Source organism: Triturus cristatus, chromosome 9, assembly GCF_964204655.1.
Source record: "Triturus cristatus chromosome 9, aTriCri1.1, whole genome shotgun sequence".
Classification (NCBI taxonomy): domain Eukaryota; kingdom Metazoa; phylum Chordata; class Amphibia; order Caudata; family Salamandridae; genus Triturus; species Triturus cristatus.
In genome coordinates, this window is record NC_140592.1 from 227,916,795 (window position 1) to 227,941,099 (window position 24,305).

Sequence of the window (24,305 nt, forward strand, 5' to 3'; positions counted from 1 at the left end):
AATGTATGCCACAATCTCCTGCCCTGTGGGGTTTAAGGGATCAGATGGGTTTGAAATGCAGTAGTGGATGAACATTTTCAATTTGGCTTCATAGCAGGCATATACTGTGGGCCGTCGGGCCTCCTTCAGGGTGGACATACATTCGGGTGGGAGGCAGAAGTTCCTTGGGAAGGAATTCTAGCTCATGGGCTTGAAGATGTCTCCTGCTGAGCAGGTCCACAAAGCTGTTGGCTATTCCTAGTAGAAGCTCTGCTAGGAGGTGACTGTGGAAGCAAAGGAGCCAATGCTGTGTGCCGCCCTGTTTCTGGATGTAATACATCACTGTCATCATCTCTGTTCTGATCAGGACTACCTTGGGCAAACAAATTGCAGAAAGTCGTTGAGAGCTAGCTGAAAGCCCATCTCTTCCAAGTAATTAGTGTGGCAGTACTGATACTGAGTCAGCCACTGTCCTCGTAATCTGTACTGTATGAGATGCATGCCCCAGTCTGTGAGAGAGGAGTCTGTGGTAATGGTCAAATGCGGAACAGGGTCTGCCAAACAGCTGCCTTGCACCAGATTGGCGATTGACCACTACTGCAGAGAGTGGTGCACCTTGGCCTGAATCAACACTGGATTTTCCCCATTGACCCCTCTACTTGTAATCATTGGACTGCCAGACACTCTTAAAGAGGACGCATGGCAACCTTGCAAGGGAAACGAATGCAATGCAAGACGTAATCATTCTCAAAATACACATGACTGTGTGAACTGTGATCTGACAGTTGGGCTGAAAAAGAGGCAGCAGGTGCTGAAAAGCTAAGACCCTATTCTCATTTTGTATGATATGCAAAACCACTAGAGGGAATAAGGAGGAAGAAGAGACCACTAAGTTCTATCTCCAAATCACATAAAAAACACACGAAGATGCTGGCGGTCTGGAGGGACATAAGGCTATCCAGGGGTTATTACCACTGGAGATGTTCGTGAGAATGGCCAGATACTGCAATTAAAAGGATGGAAACCCTAACCCACTATGCATAAATGTATGGGTGAAAACTACCTCTTTACTGACTTAAAGGAATGTATTCCTGTCTCCAAGTGATAAGAACGCAGAGTAAGAGCTCATCACAGTATTGGTGTAAAGTTATCCCTATTTCATACTCTTAAAGTGGGTGCAAAGACATTAATCAGGACTGAGAGAGTCACTCTGCCAAAACTAAGTAAAAAAATAAGAAAATAAGGTTAAAGATACGACCATTAGTGATGGGAATTGCAAGCATCGACCAGTGTCGGGCAAACTAAGGATGGGTCATGTGCTCCAGCTCGAAGCCTCAAAGTTAGAGCAATGACGCTTTTGAAAATACGTTGTCTTGACTTGTACCCCGCCAGGTCGAGGAGATATAGTTTAAACGCGTAACTCAATACATTGCACTCTGCAACACACACCCATATTGATGCCTTTCTACCTCACAAGATTTACCCCAGGTGTACCATCAATTTTAGTGATCCTCTGTTTTACAGAGGTTTGTAGCCCACACCACTGGTCGCTGTCAGTGGTGCAGGAAGAGACCCTATTATGAAGAAACCCACCTCAGGGTGGGTGAGAGAGTGTGTCCTTTAAATAGCAATAACTTGCTATGCTTTGCCAGTGAACATATTCAGGATTGATCCGAGGAAGGACTATATCTGAAGGTGTTGCAAGTATGGCCTGGTAGCCTTTATAGTAAAGCCTAATGCATGACGCAAGAACACCGCCACTTGCATGCGTGATTGACACTGCCGCCTGCTGCTGCTCTTGTTCAGCTAATCATCTAGGTATGAAGAGACAAGCTTTCCCTCGTTGCCGAGATGCGCCGACACTTCTGCCAGACACTCTGTGGACACCCTGGGGCTATGGTGACCCCGAAGTGGAGTACCTTGACTTGGTAGTGATGTCCACATACCACAAAACTAAGGAACTTTTGATGGGCGGGTGGATTAGAATATGGAAGCAGGCATTCTTGCAACAGAGTGCAGTTATGAAATCTCCTTGCAAAGGAAGGTGGATGATGACCTGAAGGGCTCTCATTCGGAAATGTTCTCATATGATGAAACGATTGAGGGGGCCTAAGACCAAAGATGTGGACTGGGTGAGCATCCTTTTTGGGTATGAGGAAGTACAGCAGGTATAACCCTGCTCCTTGATGTTGCAGGTGTGTGGCCTCTATGGCCCCTTTTGCAGAAGTGCATGCACCTCTTCTTCAAGAAAAGAGAGATGCTTGTTGTGGAAGCTGAGGCTGTGTGATCATGGTGGGATGTTGGGAAGGGTAGAATGCAGTCCAAGGCAATAGATGTGCTGTATAATGTGTAGTACCCATCTGTCTGATGTGATTTCCTGCCAGTATTGGAGGACATTGCATAATCTCCCTCCGACAGGTGATATGTGATATGGGGGATGCATGGCACATCACTGTTTGGCAGAGGCAGGCCCCTTGTTGGAGCGTCCTTTGCCTCTACCTCTAATGTCCCCTCTGTAGGATCCCTACTGTATCCCCCTGCTGGCTTTATCTGTCATCTCATCAACAAGTGGCTCAAAAAGGTGCTGCCTGTCAAATGGGAGGTTAATGAGATAGCAGCTGAAGCTCTGGTTTAAAATCAGAGCCACGAAGTTAGGCATGGCATCTAAGCTGGTGTTAAATCCCCTTGAGCCAGTGTTGGCAGAATAAAAGTTGGAATTGGAGAGGATTATGGCCTCAGACACTATCTACCCTTATGTCCAGAACTGTCCCAGGAGGTGTTTAAGGAGTTCATCCATCTCCTGCCACTGTGCCATTCATATCTAGATAGGAGAGAGACAGAATAAGCTATTCACCAATGGGTACCTGCTCCCACCGTCACCCTGTTGCCCAGAGCATGTATATTTTTACTCTCCTTATCTGGTGGAAGGACATTACCAGTGGATTGAGTGGAGGCAAACGTGTGAGCAGTGTGGATCACTAGCAAATCTGGTGAGACCTGACCCCTAATGTACACAGGGTAACTGAGGGAGGATTTATACTTGTTTCCACTCTGAGAATGACTACTTTGGCCTTGACGGCCACTCTGAAATTATTAGGGGCTTACTTTAACATTTCTTTAAGTATAGGGAGGTAGTGGATTGAGCGCTCATACTTCGAGAGTGGCTCCATTTGAAAATCGTTCTCCTCTAGTATTAAATACATGTCAACTTAAGTAAGTTTCCTCTAGCAAGGAATAGGCTCCGATGATGGAGGTAACTTGGTAGTCATCATGCGTGAATGAAGAGGCGCTGTTGCATAGTGTTTAACTTTTGTTGTAACCTCACCAAGGTTTGGGTCTCGACATCCTCCCTCATAGGTGTTGTTGGAGACTTGTGTCTTACCTTTTCCTTGAGACTTCAATGAGATTTCGGAGCAGATTGTAGCATTGGTGCCGAAGTCGGTTTGGCGTCGAGGAAGGCTCAGATGTCGATGATGGCTTGGTTGCCAATGTAGGCTTCAGAATGGGCATAGCTTTCTGTATTGAAGGAAGCATGGGCGCCGTTGAGGGCTCTGGAGCAGAGAACCGCTTTGGTTTGAGATTGTCAATAGCCTCGTTGGGAGGCTTGATAACCTCTGAATGCTTCTCTTGGTGGGGACCAGAGCAAGAAGGCTCATTGCTCATGGGTGGGTTTACCTTGACTGCCTGCCATGACCCAAGGGGCAGCCTTCAGCACCGGGTGAAATTTGTCTGGCTGGTCATCTTCAGATTCGCCCAGCAATAACGGGTCCAAGCTGAGCGACCGTTGCCTCAAGGGTGAACCTCGAGGGACCAGCTTCCTCTTGTTGAGGGGGCTCTTCCTCCCTAAAGTTGTCCTGGATGTCAGACAGGTCCTGTTGCTGCATGGAGCTATGTGCCCAGCAGCATATACTCTTATACTGAAGCATTTTCTTCAACCAGAGGATGTGGCACGAGAAGCAGATGGTGTTGTCATGGTCAGAGGAGAGATAAAGATTGCACACCTCATGTTTCTCAGTCCAAGGATATTTTGAATGGGATGCAGCAAAATTTTGGAATGGTGGTGTTAGCACCAGAGTAGTTATAGTTAGGCCGGACTTTCAATAGGAAAGGCATTGTTGTTTTCTTAGTAACTTTCAACCAATTCCACAAATCTGCATGAAACGTTTCAAAAAATGAATATATACATTTTTACTCCTTCATGGAAAGTGTTGTACTCCTCTGTCAAACAAGGGCCAAGAAAAAGAGGGGGAGGGGTCCCAAAACACTGATTTCTCAATTTAATTCCAACAGGAAAGTTTGCTGTCCCGATGCCCAATTTACAAAAGTAATAGACAGTTATGTCTGTTAGACATTTCTGGTGACAGGGATATATATAGTGCTTGTTGGTCATCCAAAATCACATGATATCCTAATGCAGTTTATACAGATACTTGGTTGCGTGGCGATCATGCAGCAATTCATGTGGTAACTTTTAATAAATGAAAGACGGGTACGAAGGAAACACATGAATTTCTGAAATAGAGCTTATTTGTACAACTCTGAATTTGGAGCTACTCATACTATTGTATGATTGAGGGAGCAGTTTGAAAAATGTTTTCTTCTTGCACACTGACTTACAATTGGAAGTGAAAAATGGAGAGAAATTCAATTGATAATCCATTTTCTACTATTTGGTGTGATCTGTGTGAATCCCATCATGTTTTTTTCTTCTCTAGAATGCCATCAAACCACAAACTTTGGCCAAAAGCACACATTTTCCTCACATTTCTGTAATGGAAAGTTCGTGAATCAGCGGGGATCAATTCCTATCATTTAGCCTTCACACACTTCTCGCCTAATGGTTTTGATAGGACTGGATGCAAACTGTGATCATATGAAGTCAATGTGATAGAGATACTGCTGGAAAGGGGAACACTGTCCCCTTTCCATGCATACCTGCCCCGCACTGATCTGCGATCCTGTTCAGTGTTATGATCCCCACCCTCCCCGAGCACTGATAAATGTGAAAGCAGTTAGGTTCAAGTGGGCTGACTGCTTTTACTTTTGTCACTGTGACTTCAACGCATTGTGTGCATCGCAGTGAAAAAACAAAAAATGAAATTCAGAACACAAGAGATTCTGACTTTCTTTTTTTTTTTTTTTAAAGAAAATCCTTTTGCTTCTTGCACTTGAGAGATTTTGACTGTTAGTGCGGTGGATGAACCATTCACGTCCATCACACTACATAAGTAATGTGGTGGACATTAATGGTTTGCCCATCACATTTAGGCGGGTCAAAGACTCAAGCATGTTTTTAAACAATCCGAATGGCACTGGAGGACTTGAAGAAATATTTATCCTCAAATAACAAGTTTCTATATATCAAAGCTAGGAGACAATACAATGCGACAGTCCGTACAGCTAGAACTGGTTACTACTCTAATCGCATTATGGATTGCATCTAACACCACTAAAGAGACCTTTAAAGTTGTCAAAAAACGTATCCAAGCCTAGCTACATGCAAATGGCAATCCCTACCGCCAAGATCCTGTGTAAAGAATTAGTAGATTATTCTCCACCCAAATCGAAAATATATATATTTCCTTCCCATCGGCTGAACCTGAAGATCCACCTAATGACAGTACTACAGTAAGTGCAGCACTTAATACAGAGATATCTATGTCTGCTTTCACTCTTTTAACTACTTGCTCTCAATTAGCCAAAATCCCTGCCATCAAATTAGGTTTTCTGCTTGATCCCTGTCCTCTCAAAGATTTTCCAAATCTTTCAAGATCTCTTAGTACTCATCATACTGAACTACTCCCTCAACATTGGCCTAGTCCCTTTTGCATGGAATCATGCTATTGTAACCCCACTATTGACGCAACCCACATATTCTTTCTTACACCCCTCTTTTTCCAAGTTTACAGTCAGCGATCAATGAACAGTTTCCATCCTTTCTCGAAAATCATGGACATCTAGAGCAGCGGTTTTCCAAACACATTCCCAGGGGGTCCACAGGCAGCAATTTTAAAAGCAAGGCAAAGTTCCTAGTATAACCAACAGTTTCCGGGTAACAATAAAAGTGTCAGATAACTCCGGTGATTAATGTACCTGCTGGAGAGAGATGAGAGTTTTGTTAAGTGGCAGCTTTGACTCATCTATGGTAGCGCAGATGGTTAATATGTCTGCTGCAAAGATTGAGTACCATGCATTTTAAAGAACAGTATTTTATGTGCATAGCTCAGTGTGGGTTACTACTTTTGTCACAGAGATTCTTGTTACAGTGCAGTTCATGAGTTACAATTGTAATCTAGCACAATGAGCTATGAACTGCCATCAAAGAGCTGCATACAAGTACGTTATGTTTTTGCCTCAGTCTTTTAATATCCTGATGCTGCTAAAAAGGTTTTGTTTGGGTAGAAATAGATTCTTATTATTAAAGTCAACACTAACCACTGTGTTATGTTCTGAATACTGAGTTTGCACTTCTCCAGACCAAGCACTCTTAAAAATGCCTACCAGTATGAATGGCATGTGAATCCTACACCTTGAGGTCCCCGTTGCCTTATGTAACATTTTCTGTACACTGATTTACACATGTGTGATTCATTGTTTCTGTATGTGACTGATGTAAAGTGCTCCGACATCCTACACTGCTAGAAGAGGTGCTATAAAACAAATGAAATACATGTGAGAGGGGGGCTATGGAGAGATGAGAGGCAGTGTTGGGAGTTGATAGTGAGGAAATCATTGAAGAGCCCCAACAAAGATTGTTATATCCTGGTGCACAGTAAGGTCATCATTTACTATGCTTTAAAGGCTAATGCAATTGAATATATAATGACAAATGTGCTGTAGAATGCACCATTTTTTCCCAAATTTTCTTGGGGGGAGAGCCCCCAAAGCCTGCTTTTGCATATTTTTTCAATATAAAATATTAACGACTTTATTAATTAGAGTATTTGTTTGGTGTGTACTTGTTTGTGTATTGTTTGCGAAGCACTATTTTAATGTTTTCAATTTAAATTGTACAAATTGCTTGGGGGTTCCCGGCTTCCAGTAGTGACTCAGTGGGGGTCCTCAGGAGTCAAAAGGTTGGGAACACTGATCTAGATGAAGCACAAGCCAACTCCAGACCTTTCACTGAACAAGGTAATTTGTGCTTGCTGCACTCAACGATCTCTGCAGCATGCTTGACAGAGGCAAATCAGGGGCAATTGTACTCCTTTAAAACTCTCTACAGCATTCAATATGGTCTATCACTCTCACCTCCTAATATGACTTCAGGGGATGGGGTGAGACGTAGCCCTGCTTGGAATGGTTTTCTTCCTTTCTTGAAGGATTTTCCCAAGAAGAAGCCTTTTTATCATATCAATCCTCCTTTCACCCAGTACTTTATAGCATTTCACAGAGCTCAGCCTGGAGCCGTAAACTATTTAACCTCTACGTAGGCACACTTGCACATCTGCTTGGAATTTATGGAGTAGGCTTTTACTGCTTTGCTAATGACACTTACTTTTTTTTCTCTTTTGGTACGAATACCACCACACAATTTTTACGTGATCGTTTGAGAGGCTCTGACATCCATTCTTGGCTAAGCACCAATCAACGTAAGCTCAATCCTTCTAAAACAGAAGTTTTCTCTCTAGGGAATTCCTCTGCTAATTTTGAGACCCGGTTGCATTCATGTATGAATGACGCCCCTACTCCAGTTTCTCATGCTGTTCAATCAGCATTTAAGCTTGCTTCAACAAATTTCTAAATTACTGGCTGTGTGTTTATTGCTTTTGCATTTCGTAGGCAAAATAATTCCCCGTCTTCCCAGAAACCCGTAGTCTTGGCACTCATTTCCTCCAGAGTGGACTACTGTAAAGCGGTCTACCTAGGGCTTTCCCCCTAATTGACAAATCAGCTACAGCGGATTCAAAATATTGCAATACACCTTAGTAGCATGCCTTATTTTAAGTCTTTCTTGATCTAATCACACATTGCATTATCTCCACTCTCTTCACTGGTTTCCTATACATAGATGCATTATCTTCAATATCATATGCATCTTTCACATGGTGTTGCAACACATCAGATCTCAATTTATCAACAAGCAACTGGAAAACTATGAACCAATGCGCACCCACCGATCAGCAAATGGCAATCTTAGGACAATGTAACAAATTAAAAGATTCATATGTGGTGGAATATTGTTCAGGTTTATAGTTCCTAAAATCTGGAACGCCTTACTGATTTTTATTCAGTAACCCAAATGTCATCTTGTGTTCAGGAAAGCTATTAAAACATGGTTATTCATCTGCTCCACCACATATAAGCTGAATCCACCAGCAATTGAATAGGAACTGGGATACCTCTGAGAGGTCATGTACTGCACTATATCAAATTGCATAATCAATTTATTCAACAAAGTCTACAAAGGCATCATCCCTGAGCACAGAGTGATTTTGGGCACTATCACTTTCAAGACCTTCCACAAGGAATAGCACTTTGTACAAATCAATCCCCATTAAGAACGGCATCGTTGTTAATTGCTAGGTTCTGCTGGCAGACTTCTCACAGGACAGAACTTCGAGTTTTGATGCCACAGGTCTCCCAAAAAACGGTGACTAAGCCACATGTATTTTTCAGGATCATGCAAGTTATGCCACAGGTCTCCCCAAAAACAATGCAAATATTTTACAATAAGCCGGTCTGAAGGCTGAAAACTATGAGGTGAAGCAAAATTATAAAACTATACACGTGAAGAAAAGTAAGCTCACCTCAGGTAGATTCAATATTCTTCGGTAGTCCGTACTGCGTGCTAGAATGGTGACCCGAATTCTTCCATCCTAAATTTAGAAAACAAATGTTTAGCAAATTTGTTTGGTTTCCATCTTGCATGTTGAATGCAAATTCACTCTGTCGGTCAAAAATGGAGATAAAATGGATAACACCAGTTTACAAGAAATCTCTGCACACTAGTAAAGAACATTTCTTTTCATGAGAAATTCATCTTCCCTACATTTGTGGGACTCACAGCAAGCAGAAAAGGGTGACTAAGCCACGTGTATTTTTCAGGATCATGCAAGTTATCTGACTATTGACACAAAACATCAAAAGAAAGCATAGGGTAGAAATATGTGGATGTAAAGATATGTGATCTATGTATAAGATCAAAATGTATATGTAAAACTAAAGTGCAACAGCAAGAATATATTGGTCATACAAAGGGTGAGATCTCTTCTTTAAGGTGATAAAGTGAATGTAAGAAATTGGGTTTAGGATTGAGGGGGTGAGCCACAAAAGTCCCAAAATTAACCTGTGCTTAACCCTCTGGTAGCTTGGCACAAAAACAGTCAGGCATAACTTAGAGGAGGTGTGTTAAGTATTTATGCAGAACACACACAATAATACAACACAAAAGATATCACACTAATGTACAAAAGTAGAGTACAATGTAATAAATAAAATGAAACCAAAACAACAAAAATCCAATCACGAGAACTGGAGATATGCAATTTTAAAGGTTTAACTAAAAACAGCATCAAGAAGCAGAAAGCACTAACTATGAGTATCTGGTCACGCTAGACCAGAACGAAGTCACGAGTGCAGGCGGATTGCAATTCAGTGTGGGCAAAAACAAGGAACAGGTCAGTCCAGCTAAAAAAAGTTACCTTCTCAAAGTCTGGCGTGCAGAGTTCAAAACTTCAGGATTTCACATGAGAAGCTCACCTGATGCCAGCCCCGGATTCAGGACCTGGAGAGGCACATTTTGGGGATCAGGAACTCACACCAGCAGAGGCTAGCAGGGCACAGGCATATCTTTTTTGCAGGTCCAGGCAGATCCAGTTGCAGCAGGTCAGATGGACTGTTGCAGGGAGGACTCTAGAGCTTGTTGTGTCCATGTAGGTTACAAAGGTGGTCAATCAACAGACCCTTGGAGTCACCCTGGAAGTCCTGGGTTCAAGGAGATTGTCTTCTCTCCTTCAAGATGCAAAGCAAGCCATAAACAACAGGCAGTCCCTTGTAGCAGCAAGGCAGTCCTCTGAGAAACAAGGCAGGCCTCAAGCCGAAGGGCAGTCCTCCGAAGAACAAGGCAGTCCTTCTGAAGTCTTCCACAGGTCAAGGGGTGTACTGATGAGTGGATCAGGAGTTCCAATATTTATATCTGGTGCCACCCTCTGAAGTGGGGGAAACTTCTAGTCTACCCCCACATCTGGTTCTGGAGATGTCCTTCCTTCCCCTGTCCAGCCTCCAAAACGGTCCAAGGTGACAAAAGGCTGGTGCCAAGTTCCTTTGATGAAGGCAGCCTTTGAAATGTAGGTGGGACAGGGAGCAGCATCGTACCTCCTGTCCTGGCAGGATGGCTCTCTCCCAGCTGACACCCAGGTCCTATTGTTCACTATCTGGGCCCAAAACCCATTCGTAATGGGGGAGCTATTAACAGGTCCAGACAGCTGGAGACTCCCTAAGTTACGGGCAGAAAAATGTCAACTTTCTAAAAAAGGCATTACCAAAATTGTAATCTAAAGTCCGACCTTAGAGGATTTTAAATTACAATTCAATTGAGTCAAATCCTGACATTCCTTTCTAACCACTCCCAAACAAAAGTTAGCTCTTATTAAATGTAATAAGGTAACTATATGTTATCATAAGGTAGATGTAAGTCTTGCAGTAATGAAAAACAAATTTAGGAGTTTTCCATACCAGGACATGTAAAACTTAAAAACACATGCCATACTTTTTAAATACAATGCACCCTGCCCTATAGGTTGTTTAGGGCCCACTTTAGGGGTGGCTTTTAAGTATTAAAAAGGAATGTATAGGCCTCGCAAAAGGTTTATTTTGCAAACACAACAAGATGATGGACTGAGTGCTGAAACTTTTCAACCACTCACCCTCAGTCAAGAAATCTGGGTTGAATCCATTGTTCTTTTGCTCACTATGTCACCTCATTTTTGAACGAGCCATATGCAAATCAGCCTTGACCCTGCTCCTCATGGAACAGTCAGGCCCGAACTGCCAGGCCAGGTCCTCCCTGGACCGGAAACAAGCATCCTGGGATAGGTTTCAGGGTATCAGGGGGATGAGTGGCATGCGGACCCTCGCAAAAAAAAGGAAAACAATAAATACACCTCACAGAAAGAGATGTGGGGACTGGGCAGCATCATGGAATGACTAGAGGGTAAGGGTAAATGACAAAAGTGCACAGGGGAACACAAGCAATGGATTGAGCGGCCCAGCAGCAGCACCTAGCACCTCCCCGGACCATGTAATAAAATATTAACAAAAAATAAATACATAAGTTACCAGGAATGGAATGCGGAGTGGGGAGTATGTAAGGAAACCAGGGGCTGAGGAAAAAACAGGGAAGAGAGCAAAGAAACACATAGACTCCAATGTTTTTGTGGAATATAAAACAGAAAAAGTCAACTCAAGAATGCAGTCTCATCAGAACACTGCAAGATGAAAATGCTCTTGAATGGGACAAATACAAGAAAATGGTGAAAAGCCATCGGTCAAAGAGCAGTTAACTGAGAAAGACAACTAATCCATCTAATCATGAGCAACAGCTGATCCAAAAGCTACTCTAAGTTTATTAAGCACTGAAAAACACAGGTCTGAAAAGCCACAGATAAACCGGTCTACAGCTGAGACTTAAAAAGTGGTCTTTTGTGTATGAATTCATCAAAATATCAATTAATTGTGAACTCAGTGGGTTCAATGAATGGAAAATGTTGACATTATTGGAAAATGTAATGCAGTCAGGAATTGCTGGATTCAAAACCTAAGCTTCAAAGAATCAGGTTTGGGTTTTCTTTCTGCTCCTAATTCACACCCACTATGGTGAAAAATTAGTTGTAGTGAATTTATGGTTGGAAAAGTGATCATGGATATCCTGAGGGGAAGTATTTTGGGTGTCCAATCAGAAGGTGAACAGCCTAATATGTTGACCTACATATAAACACATGGGGGAGGCAAAGGGGTAATAGTTGGCAATATCATCGTTCTATCCCATGCATCTGAAAGGGCTTAACCTATAAGGAAGTACTTGATAATATACATCTAAAGATCACGTGAAGAAGCTGTGGTTAAAATTACCTAGTAGGCTACCCTGGAGATAATTTTATTAGTAGGTCCTCTGGTAAGGTTAAAAATGGAATTACCCTAAGAGATTAGGAATACTCGGTGCCATACCTCTGTACATATTAAGGCAGATTTTAGTTGCTTAGAGGGTCAAATGACCTTTGTCAGGACCAAAGATCACCCAAATTCAATGTATTATAAACCAATGTGTAAATCACTTGTCTAAATAAAAAGCACTAATTCATAGGTATGTTCTCCAGATGGAATAAGCCAGGCTAACTTCCCTAGTAAAGTTTTAGTAAAGCCCCAAAGGGGTTGAGGAAGTAGGCTGTCTTTGTAATGACACCGTCATCAACGGATGCAGCCCACTGGTAACACCTCGTTTGTGCCCACCCAAGATTGAACTTTAATGCCATGTAGTCAAGTGAAAATTTGCTGCACAAAAACACCCTATACCCTTATATTTGCAAGGAATATAAAGAATGGATTAATCTAACGGGTGGACAAGTTTAAAGCACATTTCCACTATTCTTACCCTCTGATTGTTCATCCAATAATTTACAGAAGTGGAAGTAATCAGGAAATCTGTAAATTGAGTTGATTCCCATAGGCACTAGAGGGCATTTTTACAAATACACTAAAAGGGTAAATACACTCAAACCATAGTCTAAACCTACAAGTTATTTTTTCACTTGTAACTTTGTCAACTGCCACACAGGACTTTTTAAGTGTTTTCAGACATCTCATGAGTGGCTATGTGGTCATAATAATCACCGTTTTACATCTCTGAACTTTAAGCCTTTTGCCTACATGATTTTGGACTTTTCATGAGAATTCCTAAACATACAGGTTGATGACAATGACTTGATAGTTTCATTATAATTCATTATAATAGGCAGCACTGTATGGACAATGATGTGTTTCTTACAAAAATGTAAACTGCACATTTATAAGCACAGCATGGGAAATTAATTTAAAGGTAGGATAACTTAAGAAGCCTACGTTTCAAATCACTAAATGTAACTCAATGTCTTAACTAAGCCTTTGCCCTTTGTAATATTCATTCAGTCTGTGGAGCAAAGTGAGACATTCAAAAATAGGAGTCATTTTCCTGAACCTTTGCTGAAGTCTTAGAAATCTAATCTATAAAACATGTATAAGTAGGTATATTTTGTAATAAAAAGAAACTGAAGGCGAAAGGACAATTAGAATTCAAATATATGTCTTACCTTACACCCTTCTTGCGTAACATTTAAACGATGTAATACATGCTGAGAAAATGCTCTAAAGAGTCCTGTGCTGTAACAGTCCGATATCTGAAAAAAAATAAAAATAAATGGTGAAAATGACTACATATACAATGTAACAATATCATAGGTTTATTAACTGAAACCATACCAAGGTCCCGCAACTTGTTACTGGTTTCATGAGCTGGAAATGAGGTAAGTGCATTAATTACTATATTTAAAACCCTTCTTCCGTGTCCGATTTTGGACAATTGCCATGAGATATCATGAGTGATGTACTAACCAATGATAATCCCTTCCCTCGGAGATGCTTAGTGTACATTCACAACCTACTTAGTGGTTTAAACGTTCTTCTGACATAGGTCAACCAGAAACTCCCTAATAAAAATAAACAAACAAAATCTGTCAATTACTTAAAGTCTGGATTTTGAGTCTTCACAATCAAGAATCTAGGTTGCTCGATGTACTATTATCTGTAAGTGAAGCAAGCATTGGGCAAGAAAATTGCTACACCCTCAACCCACAGACCACTATCTAAAAATGAGCCAGTATTTCCTACCTATGGCAGCTCCAACAAGATTGGGCAATTGTTCTACGTGTTCATTCATATCTATTTGGCTTGTCAGAGAAAGATGTCATTTTCCTCCTATTCCTATGTCCTTTAGGGAAAAACAAATGGGCAAAGCCCCTATTCAAAGATAATGGCATTAAATAACATTTTACCCTCATGAGTGTCTTCAATGTCTGTTCATTTTGTAGGAAAAGAGCATATTGATTCTCCGAGCATCTCAAATACAGAAAATGATGTACCATATTCATTTTACAGCCATTCGTAAAATACTGTATAAAGTTGGTCCCGGTACCCAAAGAGAAAAAGACAACTGGCAATAGTTTGTGATCCCTGACCAATACAAACTGTGAGGAGATCCTGTAACCTGTGGATAAGGGTCCTTGCAACAATTCTTCCACTGACAAATAGAGCAATTTTGTATACACTGGTAAGGCCCGAACACTGCTGTTCGTAGTCATAGTGACAAATCAATTTTTGGGTGGAAATGTACAATTTTTTTATATTTCTTTCACAGCAGCATATATACTTGCTGCAATAACAAATGGCAAAACATAATTAATTCCATGACATTTGCCACTCCCCTTCCCACAACAGCTGCCAGAATTAAAAAAATATCGATTCAGCATCCATACAAAAAGGAGTGAGGATGTTAGACACGCACTTCTATTGAATACTTTTCAAAAAGCATATTGGTCCAATGTTCAAATTATTTATAACACTTTAGTCCACTTAAAATTCAATTAACAGTACTCAAAACATCGATACACTTCACCCTTAAAATGAAACGTTCTAGGGTATTTCGCTTTTTACAATGGGTACACAATAGGCAACTGTTATGGCCACAAGTATTTCAGTATTTCTGTAAGAGTCTGCATCAGTTCCAGCACCATGTGCTGGTGTGCATACCATTTTCCAGCAATATGAGGTGAACTTAGATCTGTACACCTGGCTGACTATGCTTAGAGCCCCCACAAGTTGTGAAACAAGTATTCAGAAATCTGAAACCAACATATTTAATGTTCAAATGACTTGTGACTCGGATCTGCTACTCATCTGTGTGAACGCCAAGTTTCCAAGATATGCTTATTATCATTTGTTTCTGTGCTCCACCAATGACCATAAGAACACGAACAAAACAGAAGGCGTGTACAAAATATGTGATTTTCTTATTTACAGATCAAAACCGAAATGTGTTCTTACAGTGCTGACATCTCCTGACAATAAATCTATAAGTAACCAGGGAGAATTGTTTTTAAAAAAACAGTAAGCTGCTGATGTCAATTCTACATCTGCAAAGCAATGCTGAAGATAAGTAGGCGTCAGCACGTGTTGCAAACACAATCAATGACAACTTTGGCCTACTAACATCTAGATTCTGTGCCAGTCACATTTTCGGGGGTGTTTTGTTCTTTAGTCTACATGGGGGCTTGTCCTTGCATAGATATGTCAAAAGCTGACTATTATGCCCCTCTGAACAGTAATTACCGAACAGACACATAACATAAACAAACTATATTAGACAGATAAAGCTTCTCAAATACAAGAGTCCAGATATGGCATGTACTTGCCTTTCACAGGCTCCCAAGAGGACCACCAAAGGCACATCACCAAATAGTCATCCAGCACCACGCAGGAAACCTCACGTATATTCCACTGATAAGATCATGCACATAGTTGGCTAGCATAGGGCTATCAACAAAACAAGTAACTCAAAACACCTAAGAGTACACATTAGACAGAAAGCCTCACATGCGCCTAAAATAGCTCACAAATGCCATATACCTGGCTATCAGATGGAGCCGAAGTCCCTTAGCGCCTTAAGCTGCTACCATTGGAACCTGGCGACCCAGGTTTGACTCAAAGCATGTGCAGCGTGACTCACCTTTGTGTGAGTCTGGGAAAATCACTTACTTCCCTTGTGCCAAAAAAAATGCATGTAAAACGTATTTGTGTAGTTCCCCCTTGGTGTACACGATGTTGTGAATCGTCTCCCAGCACCTCATGTCATGTAGAGGGATTTGTTGCTACACAGTTAGGTTTGCACGATATAAATAACCAAAACATACATACATCACTAGTAATTCCTTTAGGTTTTAGAGCTACCTATACCAGAGGAAATCCTCTTTAACTAGTAGACCTACCGAAGAGCAATCCACAGAGCCAGCCAGCCACGTTTTCTCTGATACCAATATGAGATACTCAAACCCCAATGATTTCATATCACCTCTAAACTCTTCAGCAAGACGGAAGGTCAGCCCATACGTATTAACTCATTGATCAACCTTACTTCAAAGAAGCTATACCACGCAACACTAAATATACGCCAGAACACCCTCAACATATCACATGAACAGTCAGACTCCAGTCTGCAATCTAATTGTTGGAATGTCACGGACAGCGTCCCAGAGCACCGATGAGGCCATCTAAAGGCAGGCTTGTCCATCATGGTACTGTCCACAACATAATGAAGTTGAAAGAAGTGATATTTTGTATGCTACATACCAGAGTTGTAAGAATCCCTTCCCATTGAGTAGCACGAATAGGTGTAAGCAACAGTGAAGGCAATGGTGGTTCAAGAAGTCGAAACTGGGAGAAGACAAGTGTAGTTTTTAAGCACAAATCTCACCAGGAGAGTATTCTGGTTCTTGTGAGAAAGGGGTGGTGCTGCCCTGGCTGGGGTCTATGTGAACAGCCACGTTTTCATTTTGTTCCTGAATTCAAGGACTTAGCTGGCAGCCCATAGGTGAAGGGGGAGTTCTTTCCAGGCTTTAGGAGCCAAGAACAAGAAGGTGCAGTCGCCATCTCTAGCTTTTTGGATGAAGAGGACAACGGCCAACAGGAGGCTGGATAAACGGAAGGGTCTGGTGGGGTGTGGAAGCTGATGTGGATGTTCAGGTAAGTGGGGCCTAGATTATGCAGTGCTTTGTATAAGTGTGAGTAATTTCAAAAGTGCATACACATGTATGGGGGACAGTGGAGGTCTTTGTGGTGAGTGGACATCTGGGTGCATTGAGAGAGGTTGCCAGAGTCTAGTTACTGCATTCGAAATTGTCTGGAGCCGCTTTGTGAGGTGGACAGAGATTCCGATGTAGAGTTTGTTTCCGTAGTCTAGCTTGCTAGTAAATGCCTGGGTGATAGTTTGGTGGGTGTTGAGAGGAAGCCACCTGAACATTTTAATGAGGGTCCTTAGGGTGTGAAAGCAGAAGAGGTAATCGAGTTGACTAGGGTGGACATCAATAGTTTTTTGTTGATCATGATTTCCAGGTTCCTTGCTTGGCTGGACAGGGTGGATGTGGGTCTGAGTTGCAATTGCCACCCAGCAGAAGACCTGAGTGATGAGTCCTTCCTGAAAAGTACCTCAGTGTTATTCAAGTTGAGTTTAACAAAGTTGAATGTCTTCCAGAGGGCGATTTCTAACATGTGCTCAGTGAACTTTGGGCGCAGCCGGTGTTCTCAGAGAGAGAGAGGATGCGTTGTCATTGGCATAGGAGATTATGTTGATTCCATATATTCGGACAATGTTGGCAATTGAGGCCATGCAGATATTGAAGAGAGAGGCTGAGTAATGGTCTCTGGGGGACTCCACAGATTGGCTCTGTGAGTTTATAACTGCAAGAGGCTAAGCTGAATTTCTGTATGCGTCCTGTAAGGAAGGAGTTGATCCAGTGTTGGATGAGGATAAAGAAGGAGGTGGTATCGAAAGCCATGGAGAAGTCGATGAGGAGAATGAAGGATGCAGTGTTGCCTAGGTCCAAGATGGCCCTGATGTGGTCTATGGTAGATATGACGGCTGTTTTGGTGCTGTGGTTCTATCTGAAGCCTGATTGGGAAGGAACCAGGAGGTGGTTGTTGTTCAGGTGGCTTGCTAGTCTCTTGCTGAGGAAATTCTCCAAGACCGTTATTTGGTAGGGTAGCAGAGAGATAGGTCTGGTGAAAATGGCTCTGCTGTGGATTTCTTCAGTACGAGTAGGATGGTGGCGTGTTTCCAGTGGTCCAAAAAGATAGCCGTGGAAAGGGATTCATTGAGGATCAAGGTGAGGGCGGTGCAGATGGTCTTGAGTCTTTTTGCAAAGGTGTTATGCGGGCAAGGGTCCAATGAGGCTCCTTATTGGATGGAACGCATGGCAGTGTTGGTTTACATGTGGGTGATGGAGGGCCAGCAGGTAAGTGTGGTTTCTGGAGTGCTGTAATTGTCTTGAAAGAGGGCTGCCAGAGTGGAGGAGTTCATTTGGGGAGCAAAGTTAGTCTACATCGTGCTTATCTTGTTATGGAAGAAGAGTGCGAGTTAGGAGCAGAGCTCCTGATATGGAGCCATTGTAGTGGAGCTGGCAATGAGCTTGGTGACTTCCTTCACTAAGCAGAAGATTCTCTTTGAGCTGTTGGTGCTGTTATCTGTCTGCTCAGTCAGTGCGCTTGGTGGTTTTCAGTGGCTGGTAGTATTGTCAGAGGGCTGATTTATAGGTTGTTTGCTGGTTTCATAGTGGGCGAGTCTCCATCGGTGTTTGTGATTCTTTCAGTGGCGATTGGTCCACCGAAGGTCGTCTGTGTTCTAGTCCTTGCAGTGGTCTTCATTTTGAGAGGTGCCAGGGCGTCTGCTCAGGAGGAGATCCAGTGGATCAAGTTGTCGATAGAACACGCAAGGCCCTCTTGGTGCAGTAGGTGGTGTTTTTGTAGTTCTGAGGACCATGTTTCTTCAGAGATGGTGTTCCAGTTGAGCCGTGTGGTCTTGGGCAGGGCAGTAGTTCGTTGGTGGTTGAAGTATAGATTGAAGTGGACGAGACAATGGGCGGATGAGTGTAGTGGGCTTGTTCAGTGAGATGGAGATGAAGATGGGGAACAGAGGATAGCCAGCAGTGTGAGTGTGCTCATGTTCTACAGAAGGTTGGTGGTGTTTAGGTCGGTGAAGTCCTCCAGGTGGAAATGAAGGTTGCTGAGCAAGACAAAGGAGCTACAAAAGACAACGAGAGGGGGGCGTGCGATTATGTCAGCGATGGAGTTTCCAACTCAGCTCTTGGCCCTGGTGATCGGTACAGCATGGCCCCTTCCAGGGTGGTGTTGATGGAGATGAGCAGTTTGAATTCCAGGTGTTCATGTTTGTTGCAGGAGTCTGCTTTGGCGAGGGAGCAACAAATGCATTCCCTGTAGATGACTATGATTCCTCCTCAGGGTTTGTTGGTCCTGTCCTGTTTAGTTATCTTGTATACCAAGGGCAAAGCCAGTTGCGATATCAGAAGCTGATGCAGGTTTGAGTCAGGTCTCTGTGAGAAACAGTATGTCAGGAGAGAGGTCATGTAGGAATGTAGGAGGTCCCACAGTTCGAGGGGGTGTTTGGTGAGAGAGCGGGCGTTCAGTAGGGTACAGGTCTGTGGCGGGTGGGTGTGGTGTGTGTCTGTATTAATGGATGGGGGAGTGCAAGTGTTGTAAGGGAAGTAGGGGATGCTGGTGGGGTCGTAGGTGAAGTGGCAGGCGGTGCAGGGGACTGCACCTTGGCTGTTGGATGGAGGGGTCCTACAGCACCATGTAGAGATGCTGATTTATAGGATGTTTGCAGGTGTCATAGTGTGGATGAGTCTCCATCGGTACTTGTGGTTTTTTCAGTGGCGCTTGGTGCATCGAAGGTCGTCTGTGTTCTAGTCCTTGCAGAGGTCTTGATTTTGAGAGGTGCCAGGGCATCTGCTCAGGAGGTGATCCAGTGGATCAAGTTGTCGATAGAACAAGCAAGGCCATCTTGGTGCAGTAGGCGGTGTTTTTGCATTTCTGAGGACCAGGTTTCTTCAGAGATGGTGTTCCAGTTGCAGCGTGTGGTCTTGGGTAGGGCAGTAGTTCGTTGGTGGTTGAAGTGTAGATTGTAGCGGACGAGGCAATGATCCCGTTAGTGTAGTGGGCTTGTCCACTGAGATTGAGGTGAAGATGGGAAACAGAGGATAGTCAGCAGTGTGGTTGGGGCCCTTTACCCAAGGGGTGAGTTTGAGTGTGCTCATGTTGTCGAGGAGGTTGGTGGTGTTTGGGTCGGTGAGGTCTTCCAGGTGGAAAGTAAGTTTGCTGAGCAAGACGAAGGAGCTACGGTAGAGAATGGGGGAGGGGCAGACGATGAGGTCTGCAATGAAGTTTCCAATTCAGCTCATGGCCCTGGTGGTCAGTACAGCTGGGCCCCTTCCAGGGTGGTGTTGGTGGAGATGCGTAGTTTGAATGCCAGGTGTTCATGTTTGTTGCAGGTGTCTGCATTGGTGAGGAAGCAACAAATGCGTTCCCTGTAAATGATTATGATTCCTCCTCTGGGTTTCCTGGTCCTGTCCAGTCCAGTGATCTTGTATACTGAGGGCGATGTCAGGGGCTGATGCAGGTTGGAGTCAGGTCTCTGTGAAGAACAGTATGTCATGGGAGAGGTCATGTAGAAGGTCCCACATTTCGACGGGGTGTTTTGTGAGAGAGTGGGTGTTAGACCCGGCACTCGTAACATAGTCAGACCTGACCCCTGCACCTCACACCAGCCCCGAGCCCACGGCCTAGCCGATCATTCCCACCAGAACACACACACCCGACCCGGACTTCCCCCGTCCGTGGCCTTCCTCCTTCGGCCACCCCGGGCCCGCGTGCCCACTTCATGCACCAAGATGGCCGCCCGGCCCCAGCGTGACCCTAGCCTATAGGCGCCACTCCGGCTGGAGGACATCGCGCTCCCCTTGGGATGAGAAAGGGAGGAGCAGTTTCCATCACACCTCTGCGCTTCCCTGGGAAGGTGGGTTTCGATCGACCCGCCGGCCTCCCCGAGGGCTGGCTCCACGCCTGCTGGGTGTCTGGGGCTCCTCCCGACCCGGCCCTGAAAGGATCAAAGGACAATGGCAGGAAACCCCCAACAAGCGACCCCCAGGTGACAAGACCCCTGCCTGCACAGACTCCGGACATCAAAGAGGAGTCGCCCTATAACAAGGGGTGCTCTGGGACTGTCCGGCAGATTCGCCTTGGAACACCTGAGCCCTGCTGAGTGACTCGCGGCTCCCTGAAGATCGTAAGACCTCCGAACTTGTGCTTGAGCCCTGCTGAGTGACTCGCGGCTCCCTGAAGGTCGTAGACCTCCGAACCTGTGCTTGAGCCCTGCTCAGTGACTCGCGGCTCCCTGAAGATCGTAAGACCTCCGAACTTGTGCTTGAGCCCTGCTGAGTGACTCGCGGCTCCCTGAAGATCGTAAGACCTCCGAACTTATACTCGAGCCTGCTGAGTGACTCGCAGCTCCCACAGACTCTCCTGGTACCGCCGGACCCCACGACGACAAGCGTATCCCCCAGCTCGAGGATTGTGAGCTGTGCGCCGGGTACGCTCCTGCATTTGATTCCTAGCCCCAAAGACTGTCCCGCTACCTCCTAACCCACCTCCAAGACTTTGTGAGCCCGCGCTCTACTTGTATATATTTTGCCTTGCTGATCATAAAGATCCTACAACTCCGATCTGATAAAGATTTGCTCTTAAGAACTCCTCGTGTACTGTCTCTCTGTCGTGTAGCGCCGAGTGTACGATCCTAGATACGAGGTTCCTCCCCTGAGGAGTCTCCCGCCAGTGCCCGGCTACGATACCTGGAGGGTGGGTCTCAGGGCAGTCAGGGCCCCTTCCGGGCCCCTCTGAGGTCGCCTTCTAACATTGGTGGCAAGCGACGGGATTCAGGCCCATAATCTAGAGATCGTACCGTGAACGGCTGACGCACTACCGACAAAGATGGCAGAAGGAAACACCGCGGTTCTCATAGAAGACGACGCCAGTACCGTGTTCCAGGTGGAACAGCTGGAAGAGTACACTCACAAAGAACTAAAGCAATTCTGCAAGGAACTCAGAATCGCTACCACTGGTCTCAACACCAAAGAAGATATGCAAAAGGCACTGAAAGCTTGGGTGGATTCTGGAGCCTCCCGCCCAGAAGGAGCGGGGGAGCCCCACGACGAAGCTGAACCCTCCCGAGGAGAACGCAGCAGCAACCAGGTGCGAGGCTTCGTACCAGACGGGGCCCTATCCCCGGAGGAACTCGCAGACAGAGAAAAAAGTCGCCATCACGAGCTCGAATTAGCCAAACTCAAAATTGAGGGCGAGTTGAAATTAGCCGAGAAAAAGCTAGCAGTAGAACAGTTGCGAGTACAAGGAGAACTAGAAGAGAAGAAACTCCAACGAGAACACGAGGGAAGGAGACTTCAACTGGAACATGAACGCAGCTTGAAGGAAATAGAACTGAAAGCAAGAAGCGAAGAAGCGCGGCCCCCGGGGAACCGGGAGGCGGCCGCCCCGACGGAGCAGAAGGTCCACATCCCCAAGGATGTGGTCAAAGAATATTACAAAAATGATGACATTCAGCAGTGGTTCCGGGCCTACGAGGTCGCCATGACCTCCCATCGGGTCCCACAGAAGGATTGGGGGGCTGGGTTATGGGGACGATTCCTGAGCGAAGGGAGAGACACCCTGCTCGACCTACCCACCTCCATGCAGACCTCCTATGATATGAACACATGAAAGCGGCCCTCCTCACAAGGTACGGCCTCACCCCGGAGATGTACCGCCAGCGGTTCCGGGACTGCAGGAAGATCCCGGGTACCACCTGGGTGGAATCTGTGAATTTCTTCAGCCGCGCCTTCGATGGGTGGATCAAGGGCAGCAAGGTAACCACCCTGGAAGAACTAACCGACCTTATGTTGTGGGAGCACCTGGCTGCCAACTGCTTTGTGGAACTACGCCAGCATCTGCTCGACAGCAAGCTCACGGACCCGAGGAAGCTGGCTGTCGAGGCGGATCGCTGGACCAACACCCGGGTCTCCAGGGGCCCTGTAGGAGAGTACCCCCGAGCCAGTCAGGGACCACCCCGCCAGAGAGGGGGGGGAACCAGGGAGGGCATAGAGAGTCCCAGGCTAGTCCCCCGAAGTCCCAACCTCCACCTTTCCCGGCACCCCCACCAGCTGTATCCGGCCCCCCCCTGAGACGGGGGCACCGGGTAACCATCACTTGTTTTCGTTGCCAGAAGCCCGGGCATTACGCCAACGACCCGGAATGCCCCATGGCCCCACGCACCACCCAGGCAGCACCCCCCGCTAGACAGATAGCCAATGTAGCCCTGGGGGAGGAGGTGGAGGAGGCAGAGGAGTGGGAACCCGCCGCTATGGCCCTAGTATCCTTAGGAGATAGAGAGATGGTCCCTGGGAGCCCCCTGCCCTCTAACACAAAGAAATATGGGCAGCTCGTAACGATCAATGGCCACCAAGTAGAAGCCCTCCGTGACACAGGGGCCAGCATCACCGGGGTCCTCAGCCATTTAGTCCACGAAGACCAGGTCCTCCCCAACGTATTTTGCCCTGTCATTTCAGCCGACAACACAGAAAGCCTATGTAAGGTAGCCCTGGTGCCCTTTGAGTGGGGAGGGGTGGTCGGCAAACTGAAGGTCGCAGTGAGAACCTCCCAGCCCGTCGACTGTCTCCTGGGGAACGACCTGGAAAGTTCCCCCTGGGGACAAGTTGAGCGCAAGACCCACCTAGGGATGATGGGCCTCCCTGAGTGGGTGTGCGCCACCACTCGATCCATAGCGGCTCGACTGACCCCCCTGAGGGACGTCGACGACGCCCCGGCCCCTGAAGATGGGATGGTCCCGGCCGAGGGTCCCCACATCCCCCCACCAGAAGAGTCGATCGCCAGTGACGAACCCCCGCCTTCCGACTCCACCCCAGACACCGAGTTAGGCGATCTGCCCGAATTAGCCCAGTGGTGCCACGAGGGGGGCCCCTCCCGAGAGGAGTTCTGCCGAGAGCAGGCTACCTGTCCCTCCCTGGTCGGGCCCCGGCAGCAGGCAGAGGCCCAGGCCGCAGGCGACCAGACGGGGACGCACCGGGTATATTGGGAGAATGACCTTTTGTACAGCGAACAGAAGTCGGTGGAGCTAGGGTCCGGCCGGGTGCTGGTGGTACCCCTACGCTTCCGAACCCTCCTCCTGGGCTTGGCCCACGACGTCCCCCTCGCAGGCCACTTGGGTCAGGACAAAACATACAGTCGCCTCGTGACTCACTTCTACTGGCCCAGAATGAAAGCGGATGTGGAAGCCCACTGCAAGTCCTGTCCCACGTGCCAGGCCAGTGGGAAGAGTGGAGGGAAGCGCAAGGCTCCCCTCCAACCCTTCCCTGTCGTCAGTACCCCTTTTGAGCGGGTCGGGATTGACATTGTAGGACCTCTGGACCCCCCAACTTCCCAGGGGCACCGGTTCATCCTCGTCCTGGTGGACCATGCCACCCGTTACCCTGAGGCCATCCCCCTGCGTACCGTCACGGCCCCCGTGGTGGGCCGGGCGTTGATGGGAATCTTCTCCCGCATGGGTTTTCCCCGCGAGGTCGTGAGCGATCGCGGTACCAACTTTATCTCCCGATACATGAGGTCCTTATGGCAACAGTGCGGGGTGTCCTACAAGTTCACCACCCCGTACCACCCCCAAG

At 45.8% G+C, this 24,305-nt stretch overlaps 1 protein-coding gene across 4 annotated transcripts in view; it reads right to left on the reverse strand.

Moving 5' to 3' along the window:
- Nucleotides 1-24,305, reverse strand: part of EOGT (EGF domain specific O-linked N-acetylglucosamine transferase) — a 265,331-nt gene that overhangs the window by 75,240 nt on the left and 165,786 nt on the right. For all 4 annotated transcript variants that reach the window (XM_085624778.1, XM_085624779.1, XM_085624777.1 and 1 more), the window contains 2 exons: nt 13,266-13,352; nt 8,730-8,798 (listed from right to left, as the gene is read on the reverse strand). In XM_085624778.1, the coding sequence (XP_085480904.1) occupies nt 8,730-8,798; nt 13,266-13,352 (156 nt within the window). The remainder of the gene's footprint in view (nt 1-8,729; nt 8,799-13,265; nt 13,353-24,305) is intronic.